Here is a 17,475-nt window from a genome sequence, read left to right as displayed (position 1 = left end):
GAGCACCAAGCTGAGCTCCCTGTATAACAGCTTCCCACCAGCTCTCTGTTTTGCTCATGGTAGTGTATCTACATCAGTGCTACTCTCTCGGGTCATGCCACCTCTCTTTCCCCACTGTGTCTACAAGTCCACTGTCCATGTCTGTGGCTCTATTCTTGCCCTCCAGCTATAGGCACTTTTGAGTCTATGTTCCAGTTAATCTGCTCCTGCTTTCTACTCAGAATATTATTCTACAGTTTAATATCTTTGCTCCCCATAGATGCTTTTTCTGAACCAAAGTAATTTAGGAAAACTAGACCTTTATGGGCTTTCCTAGCTGGCATTAGTAGTAAAGAACTTGCCTGCCAATGCAGGAGACACAGGAGACATAGGTTCAGTCCCTGGGTTGGGAAGATCCCCTGAAGGAGGAAATGGCAACCCACTCCAGTATTCTTGCCTAAAAAATTCCATGGACAAAGGAGCCTGGCAGGCTACAGTCCATGGGCTCACACAGAATCGGACACGAGTGAAGCAGCTTAGCAGTAGCATTAGACATTTTATGAGGAAAAATAAGGGAGGAAGCACAAAATAGCATTGAGGGATGTTACGTATGTTTAGAGAAGATAGAACTTTCCATAACATATGTTTTGCTAACCAGTAGGAAAATATTGACTGCTTTTATTTTTAATATTATTTTTAATGATTTTAAAGGAAAATAAAAATAAATCAAATCTGTTACACATACCACACATACAAAGGGTAATGAACGTATTAAATCTATTAATGCTCAGTATAATTATCGCAACTTGAAAATACTTTATTCACTAGCTACAAACCGTATATACATTTATTTCTTATGTACACAGAATTTTTGCCAAGCTATTTACAACACACAGTTACTATTGGACATTATTCTCCACTGATGCTTGGCCCGAAGGAAAATCTCACAACCTGGCCGATGTCATGCTTGAATTTTCTTAACTTTTGGCACACTGTCAACAATAAGTGGTATCTCAGATTGTTACTTTTAAAAGTGTGAGAAATCGCTATAATTCTCCTGCCTTTATAGTTGATGGAATAATTTGCCAGACACTAATCAGAAGTTTTCTGATGGAATTCTGCATTGACAAAAATCAAATTCAGATTCTGAGCTAGCTAGCATTGATTTTTCACATTTATTTTGTGCTTCTGAGGTTTGATACTAAGCTTCTTGGCATTCTTCTGTGTGCTTTGTAAGGATGGAGCTCACTGTGAAGTACCTAGGATCTCTGTTTATGAGATTGGGCAGATCTGGAAAAGAATATGAATTTGGCTGCTGGGTCAGAAATGTCATCATCATGAATTTGGAAGACAGAATAATACAGCAGCATACTGAGCTTGCTAAAAAAATGAAAGCTGTTAGCTTGTATTCTGTAGTAATCACATTTGCTTTAATTTTTTTCCCATGCAGGTAATTTAAAAAACATTTTGTCCAGATGCAAAATAATGAAAATACAATGTTAGTTATTTTTTGTCTTTAAGAAGAATATTTTAATTGAATCTTTTCTTGAGAACTTTTAGAGTGCTCTCAAAATAGTTTGTATTTTTCTGCTGCTGATCTAGGTACAAAAAAATCTAGAATGTTTTGACCATCTGCTGGTATTTCCAGTCAGTGTTTGCCTACAAACAATGAAAAAGATTCACAGTGAACTTGAACATCAGAGAGTAGAGTGAACTTTGGAGGCCAATTCTTCCAAACCCTGACAAATATGAAAACACTGGCACAGCTTTATTTAAAATGACATCTACTAAAGCTGGTTTCCATGTGGTATTCTACAGTTCTCAGTGTGAAGATTCAGACAAAAGGACTAAAATCTTATCTCTTTCATTCTTTCATATTGTACTCATTTGTTTTATTATTATTACTTTTCAAATTTTTGAACTTAAAATATTCTGCTTTATAAGGTCTTGGTTTAAGAGTCATGAGCATTGAGTTAATGATGTCAGTTTTCTGTAAAAAGTATTAAGGATACTGTCTGGACCTCAGGTACTTCCATCATGCCAGAAGGATGATCCTTGGCAAGCAAAGCAACAACAACAAGAAAACATATAAAACAGCTGATTGGAGCAATATTTTCCCTTAGATGTCCTATGAAATTATGTTGAGTTTCTGTAATGTGTGAAGGCAGGAGCTATGTTTTTCAGATGTATTAATGTGCTTTGGTAATGGCTGATTACATTGAATTTGAGGGCGAGATTTCACATTCAAATCTACAGCTGAATATGGTCCCATGTATGAGAACATTCATTAATGCTGGTCTCACAATCATTCATAACTTTAAGAAGAAGAAATGTTTGCTTTAAAATGTTAGTGATAAGCATTTACATGTTTTGGAATGAACACTTAAACACTATATTCAATGATTAGGGACTAAATAATAATACATTTGCTTATCTAAAGCATGCATACAAGCTTCACAGACTTTATTGAGCTGTTTGTGGTAACTCTGTAATGGCCACTTACTATTTCAGCATTCAATTTTGAATTTAATTCCTTGAGGTTTTTTTTTTGCATGCATTAAACCAATTGTATGTGTCTGCACACTTGCATGTTTATGTATATATGTGTATCTGTTTGTTTATTAGTGTAATTAAAATAAATTTAGCTTAAACACTTATGATAGGGGTGTTTAGACATTTAAAACTTTGTAACAATTAGATACTTCTGATGCTGGATCCAAAACAGGGGAGGAAGATTGGAAAATTTAATGTTCTGGCGGCAAACACCATATATTCTCTTGAAATAATTGTTTTTGATCTTGTTCTTAAGAAAAATGGTTCTATATTGATGGAGGCATAACAATCCAGTACAGTGTCGCAGGTAATTGTAGTTGGATACCTTTAAAAATCTAACTGAATGTTTTGAATGAGAAGTTTGTCCTACACATCCACATTCTCAGAAGGTTACTGCTTTCTTGAGCCGGATTGATGATATCTCTAATTCAAGAAAAGATGGCTTTTGAGCACTGAGTCTGGAAGATAAATTCCACACTTAATGGTGTGCCTTGATTTGTTATAGCTCTCAGAAATGTGTCCGTATATTTTTTTCTTATAGTAAAACAGATTCTTCTTTAGGACTATTAGCTCATTTCTTTCTGGGGGAATTTCTGAATTATCTCAGCAGATAAAGGAAGGCTCTTTCTGTATAAATAGGTATATTATACTCCTGTTTGCCCGGTATTAGTTCACATGTATCCACATTTTGTCCAGCTTTTTATTCTAACAGTTGATTCCGTTTTCTACATCTTACTTGATTTACCTAGATGTATACTAGTATGTCCTGTGGAGGAGGGCATGGCAACCCACTCCAGTATTCTTGCCCGGAGAATCCCATGGACAGAGGGCATGGCAGGCTACAGTCCTTAGGATCACAAAGAGTTGGACATGACTGAAACAACTTAGCATACACTCAAACAAGTACTTATAAGTAGTACATAGACTTTTGTCCTAAGGCTTTGCATTTAAGTGTATTTTCTGGTACCTTCTCCTAGTCCTTACTCTTTTTTTTTTTCCAGTGGGGGAAGGGGAGAGAATAAGGGCACTGTACAGTTGTTAATACTCACCTTAAACTTTTCCCTTGGGTTATGAAGGAAAAATACATTTTCCTTTGGAGCTAATAGATGCTCTTGTCTGCTATCATAGCTATAAATTAGTGTCTTTAATTCTTGCCTAAAAATTGGTAGTCAGTTTCAGAGATAAATGAGATTCTTCCCTTCTTCATTAGAAAGCCTCTTTACTATTATGTAATCTATTTTTTTCTTAAACCTACAAATATTTGTGAAAAATAAAATAAGGAGGCACTTTGGCCACCTCATGCGAAGAGTTGACTCATTGGAAAAGACTCTGATGCTGGGAGGGATTGGGGGCAGGAGGAGAAGGGGACAACAGAGGATGAGATGGCTGGATGGCATCACCAACTCGATGGACGTGAATTTGAGTGAACTCCGGGAGATGGTGATGGACAGGGAGGCCTGGCGTGTTGCGGTTCATGGGGTTGCAAAGAGTCGGACATGACTGAGTGACTGAACTGAACTGAGGGATTTGCTTTGTCATTTTAAAGTTCTATCTTTGACTATTTCTTAGTTTGGCTCTTTAAAATATGTAATAGTCAAAAACTAAATGATTATGTTTTTCTTTTGAAAACACTTTCCCAGAAAAATAAAGAGAATAATGTGTGCAGCTACCTAATAATTTGATCAGGTTTCTTTTTCAATTATATTTCATGGCGAATATCTTTAAATCTCAAAAAACTTTTATCCTACAGAGTTAATTCTCTTTAGCAAAGATTTTCATCAATTTTTACTCTAAGAGGTTAATTTCCCATCATTTTAGTTGTAAAATAAGTCATATAACTTTTTTCTTTAATAGCTATAGATGAAAATTTTCATTTTATATAGATTTTATTTTTATTCACTCACATCATTGTATTTTTATGGTTCTTTAATCTTTTGGGGAAATCATATGTCACCTTAATGTCATAAATATATATTGCAATTTTTCAATGAGAAAAATGAAACTCTTTACAAATACTTGTCAGAAATATTTTTCTGTTACATACAATTACTAAATTTTTCAAAGAATAAATTTAAAGCCCATTTTATTTTTGAGGGGGCAAATTCCTTAATAGTGTCTTTGCTAAACTCAAATGCTACCTTTCTCAGTTGAAACACAGTTGCCTAAAAATTGCCCTCTATTTTACAGAGACTATGTAGGACAGGGCTGACAATCAGGAGAGTGTGGACACTATGGTGACGCCTTGATGGCCTCACTCTACTCTTTCTGCTCAAGAAATGAATTTAAGAATATTCATCCACAGAAGTATAGGGTGAGCTTATGAAACTTGAAGTGGTGGAGCCAGATTTGGAATTCTGGCGGGAGCAACCATTGAAGCTTGGGTCTCTTGGAGGCACTCTCTTCTTCCGACTGGATCTGGTGTTATCTACATCACTGGGGTCAAACACCACCGTCATGGACTCCATCCTGGTCACAGTGTACAGGCTGCTTTGCCGAGTCGGGTGAAACCTGGTAGTCTTGAGCTCCAGCTCATCATAGCTAGAAACTTCAATGAAAGGACACCAGCGGAATGCTCTCTTGAAGCCTGCTCGAAATCTGAGGAGAAGCAGGCCACAAGAAGAAAAAGTCATATTTTCAAGTGGACATTTCCTTCAACTTCTACAGAAAGCTCTGCTTAATGCAATTAAGCCCACTCATTTTTTATATTTAATTTTCTAGTCTAACTTTTAGAATTTATGCCACAGTATTGGTACTAGTTTTCTAAGTCCTTTTTGTTTGAATTGAATCTTAATTTCTCATTGATCAAAAGCAAGTTGTCAAAGAGTAAAAGTGCAGTATCAGTAATCAATATGCCAAAGAAGCAGTGTAGGTTTCTTCAATAATTTTATACATTTGCATAAGTGAATTAAGCTTTCTGGGTACCGCCCTGAAAAATGACATAGTTTGAAATAGATTCTTATGGTAATAATAACACATTTATAAATTAGTCTCATTTAATATTAAAATTAATTGCTCAGCTGGATGTTTTTATCTAATTGCATATGAAAGTGAAAAATCCTTGGCTTTGTAAGCCATTAAATGAAGTTGATTAAAAACATATGCTCTGCTTTTGGGTTATTTGAATTGATATATGGCTTGTGCAATTAGTGAAAAAAAGTAAGAATTAAATAATATTTTTAAGAAACTTAAGGAATGGTGTGGTAGAGGTCTAACTTTAAATAGAGCTGAGAATTTAGGTTGAGTAGTTACTTACACGAAGTCCCGTTTCTACTTGTGTACCATATTGGTTTATTAAGGAAATTATTCACCTTATGAAATTTAACACTACCCCCTCCATGTGCTGACCTTACAACTAAGGTGTTTTTAATCTGGAAACCAAAGTTTACCTTTTTTTTCCCAGTCTTAAATTTAATTGTGAATATTTCTCCTTTTCTTTCCAACTTCACTTAAACACTAGCTTCCCCTCTTCCAGAGGTTGCACCCTGTCTTACTCACTGACTTCATCATACTGGAGGGAGGTTTGGGATTCTTCTCCTTAGTGTTGCTTCTGTTACTCTTATGACACTTTCTATTTTGAAGTCTATTTACAAAACACCCTTCTTAATAGAGTCCACTCACATATGCCATCATCTCTCCATCTGTGCATTTTTACAAAGTGTCTTCATTTCTTTGAGGACTTGAGCACACCTTCACCTCACCTCCTTTAATAATAGGACATTTCTTTTTCTTTGACAAGTAAAATTCTGAAGGATTTGAAGAGAGAATTTGGCCTATATAGAAATCAGCCGTTTAGAACCCCCAAGAGCATTGTTTTGAGGGGGGAATTGTTAAGGTGAGATAGTTCATTAAATAGGGAGGAGTTGGGCTTCCCTGGTGTCTCAGCTGGTAAAGAATCTGCCAGCAATGCAGGAGCCCTGGGTTCGATTCCTGGGTTGGAAAGATCCCCTGGAAAAGGGAATGGCTACCCACTCCAGTATTCTGGCCTGGAGAATTCCATGGACTATGTAGTCCACAGGGTTGCAAAGAGTCAGATATGACTGAGTGACTTCCACTTTCACTTTTTCACTAGAAAAATACCTAGCTCTGTGCTTCTCTCAGTGAATTTTTCAATTTTCCATTCCTTTTGAATTTTAACTGGTTACCAAGAAGCTTAAACAATATTATATGCTTTCAGTGAAGCCAAAAGTGACACAGAACTTGCATTTGGTAATCTTGTTTTTACCTCTTATTCAGACAGCAGTAGATGATGGGGTTGTACATGGTTGAGCTCATTGCCAGCCAAAAGCTAGCCAGATAGACCTGCTGAATGTATTTCCACCTGTTTAGTTGTTGATAGATTGCAGTGAGGATGAAATAAATATGATAAGGCAGCCAGCAGATGGCAAATGTCACCACAACAATAATCATCATTTTTACAACCTGGAAAGAAAGAAAGAGGTCATTTTTGGCAAATATGGAAGTCATTATATTAGTTCTGATAGCTTACTGCAAATCATATTTTGCTACCGATACAGTTAAATATATGGCTTGCCTAAGAAATAGTCAATAAGTTAAAAAATGGCAAGGTAATATCGGGAGAGTTACCTAAGTTTCAAGAAAGCATTCTTGTGTCACCTTGTGAATGGGTGGCACTCACTCAAATATAAATATATTTTAATTGGCTTGAAGAAAATAAGTGTTTATAAAACAACAAAGAGCCTGGGAGCAGAAAGGAGAAAGAACTAGGATTTGGCTGTGCTAGCCCACACTATAAAAGAGTGAAGACATTCTATCTAGAGAAACAGACTGTTGAGTGACAGTTGGGGTGTATCAGACTGTAGGGGTTGAGCAAGTTCCTCCGTATTTATTATTGCCTGAGTATAGCTCATGACTATTCAGATTTCTTTACTTTAATGCCATGCCCACTGGGAAACCTTCAGAATGTTAATTTGGTTTCTTTTGTAATCGGATATTGGGAGAGGTTTCTCTCGATAGTGATAAAGGATATTCACGTTAGTCTGAGAAAATATCACTAACTTTAAATTTGTAAGTAGGCAGTTGGCTTATACACCTGGTCTATATATCGACTTCTGTGATTTTGGAAAGCATGGATTATTTCCTCTTTCCACACTTTTGAACTACAATATGTTTGAAAGCTCCTGTCAAAGTAGAATGCAATCTCTCCTCCGCTAGTCTTTAAATTCCTAAAAGGCATAGAGAATTCTTAATTATCTTAATATCCCTAGCATCTAGCACAGTGTCTAGTATATTGCTAGAGATAGATAATTAGATATAAGATGAATGAATAAGGAATGACTATACAGGAATTTGTAACAGGAAGTTGAGTGGGAGGATGTTTTGTATGTCTCCAAATCGGATAAAATAGGATAAAATTTGCTAGACTCAAAGTAATCAACACAGTGATTACTGTGATCACAGTGATCAATACAGTGATTAAGTGCATAGAAAGCCAAGTGGCTTGGCTTGGCTTTCTCAGTGAAAGGGAAAAATTAGTAACAACGTTCTAGAATAACCTCATTTAATATTTCTCACTTACTCAACCAATTTGTTGAGTAAATTTGTTCATACTTCTTTTGGGAATTTGTAAAAAGTTTAAAATAATACATATTAAACAAAATAATTTTGAGGTTTATCCAGGTTTATTTAGAACACAAATCAGAGAAAGTCCTGATGTAAATGACCTATGTAGCATCTTGAAACTATGAAAATACATTATTTAAGTACTGGGTTCATCATTTGATTGCAAGTGGGGTTCAGATGAAAGTTGACAAGGTTAAAAATCATGAGAGACAGGATTCTAGAAATAGACAAAGCATGAAATGGGTCAGGGTGGAAGGCAAAGCTTTCCCAAGGGTCTAATCATGGTAACATCTAGGTATCTAGTATTAGGTGATAAAAATTGGCCATCAGAGCTGAAAATCCAGATCAGTTCAGTCAGTTCAGCTGCTCAGTCATGTCCAACTCATTGCGACCCCATGAACCACAGCATGCCAGGCCTCCCTGTCCATCACCAGCTCCCAGAGTCCACCCAAACCCATGTCCATCGAGTTGGTGATGCCATCCAGCCATCTCATCCTCTGTCGTCACCTTCTCCTTCTGCCCTCAATCTTTCCCAACGTCAGGGTCTTTTCCAATGAGTCAGCTCTTCACATCAGGTGGCCAAAGTATTGGAGTTTCAGCTTCAACATCAGTCCTTCCAATGAACACCCAGGACTGATCTCCTTTAGGACGGACTGGATAGATCTCCTTGAAGTCCAAGGGACTCTCAAGAGTCTTCTCCAACACCACAGTTCAAAAGCATCCATTCTTTGGCGCACAGCTTTCTTCACAGTCCAACTCTCACATCCATACATGACCACTGGAAAAACCATAGTCTTGACTAGATGAACCTTTGTTGGTAAAGTAATGTCTCTGCTTTGTAATATACTGTCTAGGTTGGTCATAACTTTCCTTCCAAGGAGCAAGCATCTTTTAATTTCATCTTTTAATCACCATCTGTGGTGATTTTGGAGCCCCCAAAATAAAGTCTGATACTGTTTCCATGGTTTCCCCATCTATTTGCCATGAAGTGATGGGCCCAGATGCCATGATCTTCGTTTTCTGAATGTTGAGCTTTAAGCCAAAATTTTCACTCTCCTCTTTCACTTTCATCAAGAGGCTCATCAGTTCTTCTTCACTTTCTGCCATAAGGGTGGTGTCATCTGCATATCTGAGGTTACTGATATTTCTCCTGGCAATCTTGATTCCAGCTTGTGCTTCCTCCAGCCCAGTGTTTCTCATGATGTACTCTGCATAGAAGTTAAATAAACAGGGTAACAATATACAGCCCTGACGAACTCCTTTTCCTATTTGGAACCAGTCTGTTGTTCCATGTCCAGTTCTAACTGTTGCTTCCTGACCTGCATATAGGTTTCTTAAGAGGCAGGTCAGGTGCTCTGGTATTCCCATCTCTTTCAGAATTTTCCACAGTTTATTGTGATCCACACAGTCAAAGGCTTTGGCATAGTCAATAAAGCAGAAATAGATGTTTTTCTGGAACTCTCTTGCTTTTTCCATGATCCAGCAGATGTTGGCAATTTGATCTCTGGTTCCTCTGCCTTTTCTAAATACAGCTTGAACATCTGGAAGTGGGCAGTTCACGTATTGCTGAAGCCTGGCTTAGAAAATTTTAAGCATTACTTTATTAGTGTGTGAGATGAGTGCAATTGTGTGGTAGTTTGAGCATTCTTTGGCATTGCCTTTCTTTGGGATTGGAATGAAAACTGACCTTTTCCAGTCCTGTGGCCACTGCTGAGTTTTCCAAATGTGCTGGCATATTGAGTGCAGCACTTTCACAGCATCGTCTTTCAGGATTTGAAATAGCTCAACTGGAATTCTATCACCTCCACTAGCTTTGTTCATAGTGATGGTTCCTAAGGCCCATTTGACTTCACATTCCAAGATGTCAGGCTCTAGGTCAGTGATCACACCATCGTGATTATCTGGGTCATGAAGATCTTTTTTGTACAGTTCTTCTGTGTATTCTTGCCACCTCTTCCTAATATGCTTCTGTTAGGTCCATACATTTCTGTCCTTTATCAAGCCCATCTTTGCATGAAATGTTCCCTTGGTATCTCTAATTTTCTTGGAGAGATCTCTGGTCTTTCCCATTCTGTTGTTTTCCTCTATTTCTTTGCATTGATCGCTGAGGAAGGCTTTCTTATCTCTCCTTGCTAGTCTTTGGAACTCTGCATTCAAATGGGTATTATCTTTCCTTTTCTCCTTTGCTTTTTGCTTCCCTTCTTTTCACGGCTATTTGTAAGGCCTCCTCAGACAGCCATTTTGCTTTTCCAGATCAGTAGCTCACAAAATGTCATCATTAGCTACATTATGTAAAATGTTTTTATTTTTTCCTATGTTTTTCAATTGCATTTTTTTTTCTGAATAACTGTGTTCAGAATCTGCATTTTATCTCTCTCATTTTAATTTATATATTTGTAGAATACAAGTAAGGGGCATATTTAAATATAATTTACATTTATACAATGCTTCACACATCTAACAACTTACTAACTGGTTTTCAGTTGGACTTTAGGAAACTAAGGCAAAGGCCAAAAGACTTGACCACTGTGATTCATGAAATCTAAGTTATATTTTTTAAAACCCAGACTCTTAAGTCTGTTTTTTCTGCTTGCAATTAATAACACTTACTGAATGTCTACTGGGTCTAAAAAAACATAATAGAGAAAGATAATGGGTAGAGAACCAATTCCTTATCCTGAAATAGATTATGATATAATGAAAAATATTGAAATATAAATTAAAGTACTTAGAAATCTGAATACAAACATGTGTAAATAAAGTAAAAAATAATATTTATGAGACCTTGAGAGTGAAAGTCGCTCAGTCCTGTCGGACTCTTTGCGACCCCATGGACTATACAGTCCATGGAATTCTTCAGGCCAGAATACTGGAGTAGGTAGCCTTTCTCTTCTCCAGGGGATATTCAATCCAGGGATTGAACCCAGGTCTCCCATATTGCAAGCAGATTCTTTATCAGCTGAGCCACAAGGGAAGCCCAAGAATACTGGTGTGGGTAGCCTATCCCTTCTCCAGCGGATCTTCCTGACTCAGGAATTGAACTGGGGTCGCCTGCATTGCAGGCAGATTCTTTACCAACTGAGCTATCAGGGAAGCCCATTTAATCATTTATTATAAGCAGGAATGACTCAATGCATGTTACCTGTAGATTAGGGGAGATTAGGCTGAATGACATGGGTTTGGTTGATTTTTTTTCGTTCTTGAGTATGTGAACGTCATACTGTTCTTCCAACATGGTGCACAGAAGTCCTGTCCAAGATTATTCTCCCTAGCTCCTCCCTCTCCCTAGTTTTCCCCACTCTCCCTAGCTCCTCCCTTCCCTCTTGCCCCAGTTATTCTCATTGACTAACAACCTCTTCTCCCACAAACTTTTGCACAATTATCACTTTTTCTATGACCAGCCTATTCAAAATTGCAATCTGTCCTCCCAACACTCCCTAAACCCCTTAGCCTGTTCTTTATTTTCAGTGTATGTGTCATGTATATTCTTTACTTTGTGTCTCCTTATGCTAGAATACTAAAAAAAAAAAAAAAAGCAAGTATTTTCTGCTTGTCTTATTTACTTACATATTTCAGTCATGTAGACTAGATTGCACACAAAATTGGTGTTCAGAGTTTTGAAAAATAAGTTAATTAAACTGAATAAAAAAAGAAAGAAACTAAAAGACATATAGTTGATTAGGTGATGCTCATGATTTTACTCCATCATGAATTACTCGTATCATTTGTCCTCCAACTTTAGATGATCATATGTAATATATGTAATAAAATGAGTTATTTCCTTTTCCAGGCAAACAAATTCAAGTAATGTGTATGAGTACACAAGTAATATTATCAATATATTATTTTTGATGCATGAATGCATTGCATTTCATTCTGAATAAATGTTAAGAGCAAGAAAAACTATTTATGACAGTGTGAACATGGTTCAAGCTACTATGTTAAATACAGTATCAGCAAATATACATAAAATTGCTTTTATACAGATTAACCGAAAACTCCCTTTGCATGAAATTGTTTTCCAACAATAGCTGAAGAGCTGCAAAGGCTATCAGAATCTTTTAATGTAACTGCCAACCATCAATGCAGAAGTCCAAAAAGAAGGAAAATTAAAGTGCATGTGTAGAAACAGTATCAGATAACTTATAATTCACATACACATGGCCTTAAGGATTCTGTTGCAAGACATTTAGAAGCTTATTTGAAGATTTTTAGGAAAAATCTAAAAGAATCTAAGAGAATGGATCTTTTACAGTGAAACAACTGCTATATTTTATTTATTGCTATACAATGTTTCAATCATTACTGTGGGTTTCTGCTCATAAAATTTTGTGAAATGATTTCAGATATCAAACTCTCAGTCCTCCAGGTTTGATGTAAATGCAAAAGTAGTCTCTCAGGTGGACAGAATTATTTTGCTTTATGAAATACTGAAATCATGAAACTGTAATCATCTCCCTCATAAAAAGGCAAGGGAAAGAGCACTTGGAAGCACAAACCTTGAGCAATGATAGATGTGTAACTGCTCAGTTCCCCCCATGTCTCATGGTTAGAGAGTGGCACTAGCTCAGATAGGCTCTAAATGCTCTTCAGGAAAGTTGGTAGACTTAATATGTTTTAGGCAAGATAAGAGACTGGGATGGAGATTACTCAAATCTCTCACCATGTCTTAACAAATTTTATTGTGACTTGATACAAAGATGGGTTGGTGTGGGTATTTCTTGAAGCGGAAAGACATATCCAGCTTCTGAGGCAATGGGATTTATTTTCCATGGCAACATGGACACTTGTGGCCACCCTGTCCTTGGTACGGGCACTTACTAGCAGAAGAAAAAGGGAGGTGGGACAAGTAGCTCTTGTAACAACACTGCCCCTCTTTAATAGTTTAGAATCCACTTGACTCACATAGGCAGGATTGAATGCATATCAAAAGTTAGTGAGAATAAGCTTTGGGCACCTTTTATTCATGTATCTAAGGGAAAAATATTCTTTGATTTTCATATCTTGTGCAGTTTAGACTGGAATGCCTGCAGCTGTTCTTATCTATCATATTAAATTAATGCAGGATGGATGATTTTGAGGTTTTTAGTTGTAAAAGAAAAATGGATCAGGCTAGGAGATTAAATGAAATATTGCCAATGTTAAAAAAATCTGGGAATTATACTCTTCAAGGCAGAATTTATTCTTTGTAAATGTCTAGATTGGAAATGGTCAACCTGTAGTGAGAAGAAACATCCTGTTTTGATTAAAATCTCAGAGCATGTTTTAAAGAACCATCCCATGACTATACCCTACTACTTCTCTGTAACTTTTGTCTGCACAAATGTTCTTAAATTACAAATGTATCTCTTTAGGTCAAAATTACATGCTTGCTTATTCTAGCTTCATATTAGCAAATTATAATATTCTCAAGAATAATATACGGAAAAAATTAATGACAAACATCAAAATATAAAGTACTGCATCTTGGATTATTTAGGTGGGCTTTTCTGTGATTTCAGTTTCAAAGAACACATTTTAAAATGTCAATCCCAAGTGAGAAAATAAAACTAAGTAGTAACACTTGTGAAAAAAGTTGAGGGTAGTCCAGAAGATGAGTTGAATTTTCTCAATAATTTCAGAATTAAATGAGAATATTGTGTTAGTGTCATCCAAGAAATTTGACACTGTTGCCAAATCCAGCTATGTGACTATCCAGTTAACATTAGCTTAGAGCAATGATTGTATGGAATTATGTTGAGGCCAAACAAAAACCATATATGTATATGCATGCAAATGTGTAAAATGCTTCTCTGTGTGTGTGTATGTTTGTGTGTATGTGTGGTATTGTGTTTAGATTCCACTTCTTTACATTTCATTGGTTGTTTCACTTTTAATGTAATTTTAGTTTTCCAATGGAAACAGCCTTTTAAAGTATTATTAATTTCAGGTTAATGATGTTCTGAAGCCAAAACAAAAGGGAATGTCACATAAAGGAAGGCAAGAAGACATTAGAGAATAAAGTAAATTAAGGCAAGAGGGATAAAGACTGATGTTATGGGATCATGGCTAGAGATAGAACTTATAGAGGCTTACTAGGGACTGAATTATGTCCCCACCCCCACATTTTTAAAGTTTACTTATCCTTTAATTTATTAAATTTTATTGAGATATAATTAGCTCATAACATTATGCAAGTTAAATTGTACAGCGTGATGATTTGATGCATGTACATATTGTGTCACCTCACACAGTTACTTGTGTGTATATGTGTGTATGTGTGTGTGTGTGTGCTTGTTGAGAACATTTAATATCTACTCTGGTGTAACATCTATGAGGCATCCCCAGTGGCTTGTGAACTGGCTTCCTGATGGGATCCATGATGGGTTGGTAGGATCTGAATGGCTTTGACATGTTCAGTTTGGAGCCCTGCCTACTTCTCTCCCAGCTCTCTCCATCCCCTAGTTGTGCAGATCTCCACAGTCCTCTGGATAGAGGGAGACAGAGATGGGCTCTTTGGCAGGGCTCCGCACATCTGAGGAAGCTGAGAACTCATCCCTGACATCCTCTTATCACCACCACCCCCTCCCGCAGGGAGAAATCACAGCTCAGAAGACCCTCTTGGTACCAAGTTGCCTTGCCATGGGAAGGATGTGATGTGTACAAAGTCAGTTTGTTCCTCTTACTCTTTCCAGGACATCCAATCTCAGATTTTTTTTTTTTTTTGTACTGCAACTTCTCTATTGGAATCCTGGACTTCCACAAAGGTTCTCTGATCCATGGGTGACCATCTAAGTCAGTTTTTTCGAGGGACTCCTGGTTCACAGCTAAGGGCCACTCCAGGGTTCATGGAGTGAACAGGGTGCGAGGTCTGTATGTTTATTATCTGACTCCCAGTGGGCAAGACTCTTCCCAGGTTTGGTGCTGGTGACAGAACCAAAGCCAGATGGGGATATGGCCAAGTCCTCTGAGGTGTGGAGTTGTTTCTGGGTCTATAGCTGGGACCATGGTAGGTAAGCCATCCTCCAGGGTGTAGGTCTAACTTCTCAAAGTGATTCTGCTCATTCTTGTACCGCACTGTGGTTTTAGTCTCCTACCTGGATCCCCCAGCTACCAGAAAGGCACTATTGTTTATGGATAGATTTCCAATTGTTGTTGTTGAGGGGGGTATGATGAGGGACATCTTATTTGGCCATCTTTCGGATGTCACTCCCCCAAATTCATATGTTGAAGTCCTAATCCTCAGTACCTCAGTGTGTGACTGTATGTGGAGACAGGTCTTCTTTAAAGAGATAATTAAGTTAAAATAAGGTCATTAGGGCGGGACTTAAACCGATATAACTGGTGTTCTAAAAGGAAAAGACAATTAGAACACAGACACACAGAATGAAGACCATGTAAAGACAGAGGTTTGCAGCCATCTTCAAACATGGCTGACAGGTCTTAGAAAAACCACTCTTGATGACACTTGAACTTATACTTCTAGCCCCTGAATTGTGAGAAAATATTTCTGTTGTTTAAATAGCAGTCTATGTTATTTTGTTATGGCAACCTGAGCAGATTAATATTATGTTTGAAATGCTGAGGACAGTTTAATATGTATGGCTTCATTCCAGCAAAGTAGGAGGCAAAATACTATACATTTTCCCAGTGAAAATAGAGATTTCCAGAGAGATTCTGATTGCCTGAGAATTGCTTTCAGGGAAGTAAAGGACAGATCAGGATCTTTATTTCCATCAGTTGAGCCTCTCTTAGGTTATATATGGCCTTCCTCACAAGCGCTGTTTTCCATGATAATTCCTTTGCAACAGAAATGACAAGCACACAGAAAGCTTACTTGCTGGGCAAGGTGATGGGTTTTTCGTGGTTGTTATACAAATCAAAAATCCAATTGAATCTGTCACTTGAGCTTAGACTGAAGAGTGATTCCTTTGTTTAAGGCAAAAGGCTTCTTTGTTATACACTTAGATATTCTCTTCTGAAGGAGCAGATCTGGCTTGTTAGTATTTAGAGGAAAATAATCAAAATAGAAAATAGCCATAAAAAATTCTATGGTTTATAAAACAATAGAAGTAGATCTATTTGCCAGTATTTCAGCTATTCAATTAAGCAAGATGAATTTCAACAGGGATTAACAAAAAACAAATTGTCACCTATTATGAATATTGGGGCCAAGTCATGTTTTTGAGGCTTCTTTTATGGTAGAATAGGGAAGAATGTTAAAATATGGTTTAAAATGTGGTTTACTTTAAAGGCATACATCCAGCAAATAACACAAAAATGTAATGAAATTAAAAGTGTGTGTGTGCTCGGTCTGTCCAATTCTTTGAGGCCCCATGGACTGTAGACTGCAGTGCTTCTCTGTCCATTGAATTTCCCAAGAATACTGCAGTGGGTTGCCATTTCCTGCTCCAGTAAATGTTTAGGATCTTTTGACAAACAGAAGGGGAGAGACTCAAGAAAATTTCTGCCTCAATTACCCTTCTATGGAAGAGGAAAGAACTGAAATCAACTGCCAGGTCACCTCATCTTTCTGTGTTCTAGAAGTTGCAAGGAGAGATCTGTTTTCTTGAGAATGGGCCTGGCCAGAAAAAGGACTAGGCTGATATCATTTGCAAAAAAAAAAAAAAAAAAAACACAGATTTCATGTCTTGTTATGTGTTGACATAGCTTGTCCTTTAAAATATATTATTAATATGTTATTATTAATATATTGTGGTCCAAAATGTTGAGCCAGCCAGTGTCTTTTGCAGTTGACTTTTTATCTTGAAGGTGTGCATACTTTGTTTTTGTGAAATGGCATAAATCTGGAATATTTGAGATTACTCTTTTCTGTATTTCTGTAGAAAATATGATCAGTCACTGAAAATTAATTTTTTTTCTACAGTATATGACACTAAAAAATATGATTTGTAAATGATGCTGTCCTTATTTGTAGTTACCTTGAAATAAATCTGCATGATTTGTACATGCTTACCCCTGGAAAGTCCCAATCCAGTTTCTTTCCCTGTAAAAATTTCTACTGAACCTTTGGGAGAGTAGTACCTCAAGCTCACTCTTGGAGTAGCTTCCCTCATATTTCTTCATGCAGGTAGGGTTTAGATACTTCCTAATTAGACCTAGTGAGCTTCCCAGGTGGCACTAGTGGTAACGAACCTGTCTGCCAATGCAGGAGGTGTAAGAGAGGCAGGTTCGATCCCTGGGTCAGGAAGATCCCTTGAGAGGACATGGCAGCCCACTCCAATATTCTTATCTGGAGAATCCCATGGACAGAGGAGCCTGGTGGGCTACAGTCCATAGGGTTGCAAAGAGTTGAACACAACTGAAGCGACTTAGCACACATACATGCAGTTAATCCTAGCATATTATATCTTATAACACAGA

At 37.2% G+C, this 17,475-nt stretch overlaps 1 protein-coding gene across 1 annotated transcript in view; it reads right to left on the bottom strand.

Moving 5' to 3' along the window:
- Positions 1–734: 734 nt before the first annotated feature.
- TACR3 (tachykinin receptor 3) overlaps positions 735–17,475 on the bottom strand; it is a 91,168-nt gene continuing 74,427 nt past the window's right edge. Inside the window, exons 4-5 of the mRNA XM_061419531.1 lie at positions 6,755–6,951; positions 735–5,127 (exon numbers count right to left, since the gene is read on the bottom strand). Of these exons, the coding sequence (XP_061275515.1) occupies positions 4,815–5,127; positions 6,755–6,951 (510 nt within the window). The 3' untranslated portion in view covers positions 735–4,814. The remainder of the gene's footprint in view (positions 5,128–6,754; positions 6,952–17,475) is intronic.

The sequence above is a fragment of the Bos javanicus genome, chromosome 6 (genome assembly GCF_032452875.1).
Source record: "Bos javanicus breed banteng chromosome 6, ARS-OSU_banteng_1.0, whole genome shotgun sequence".
Classification (NCBI taxonomy): Eukaryota; Metazoa; Chordata; class Mammalia; order Artiodactyla; family Bovidae; genus Bos; species Bos javanicus.
Note: the sequence above shows the minus strand (reverse complement) of the source record. Positions and strands in the feature narration are given on the sequence as shown.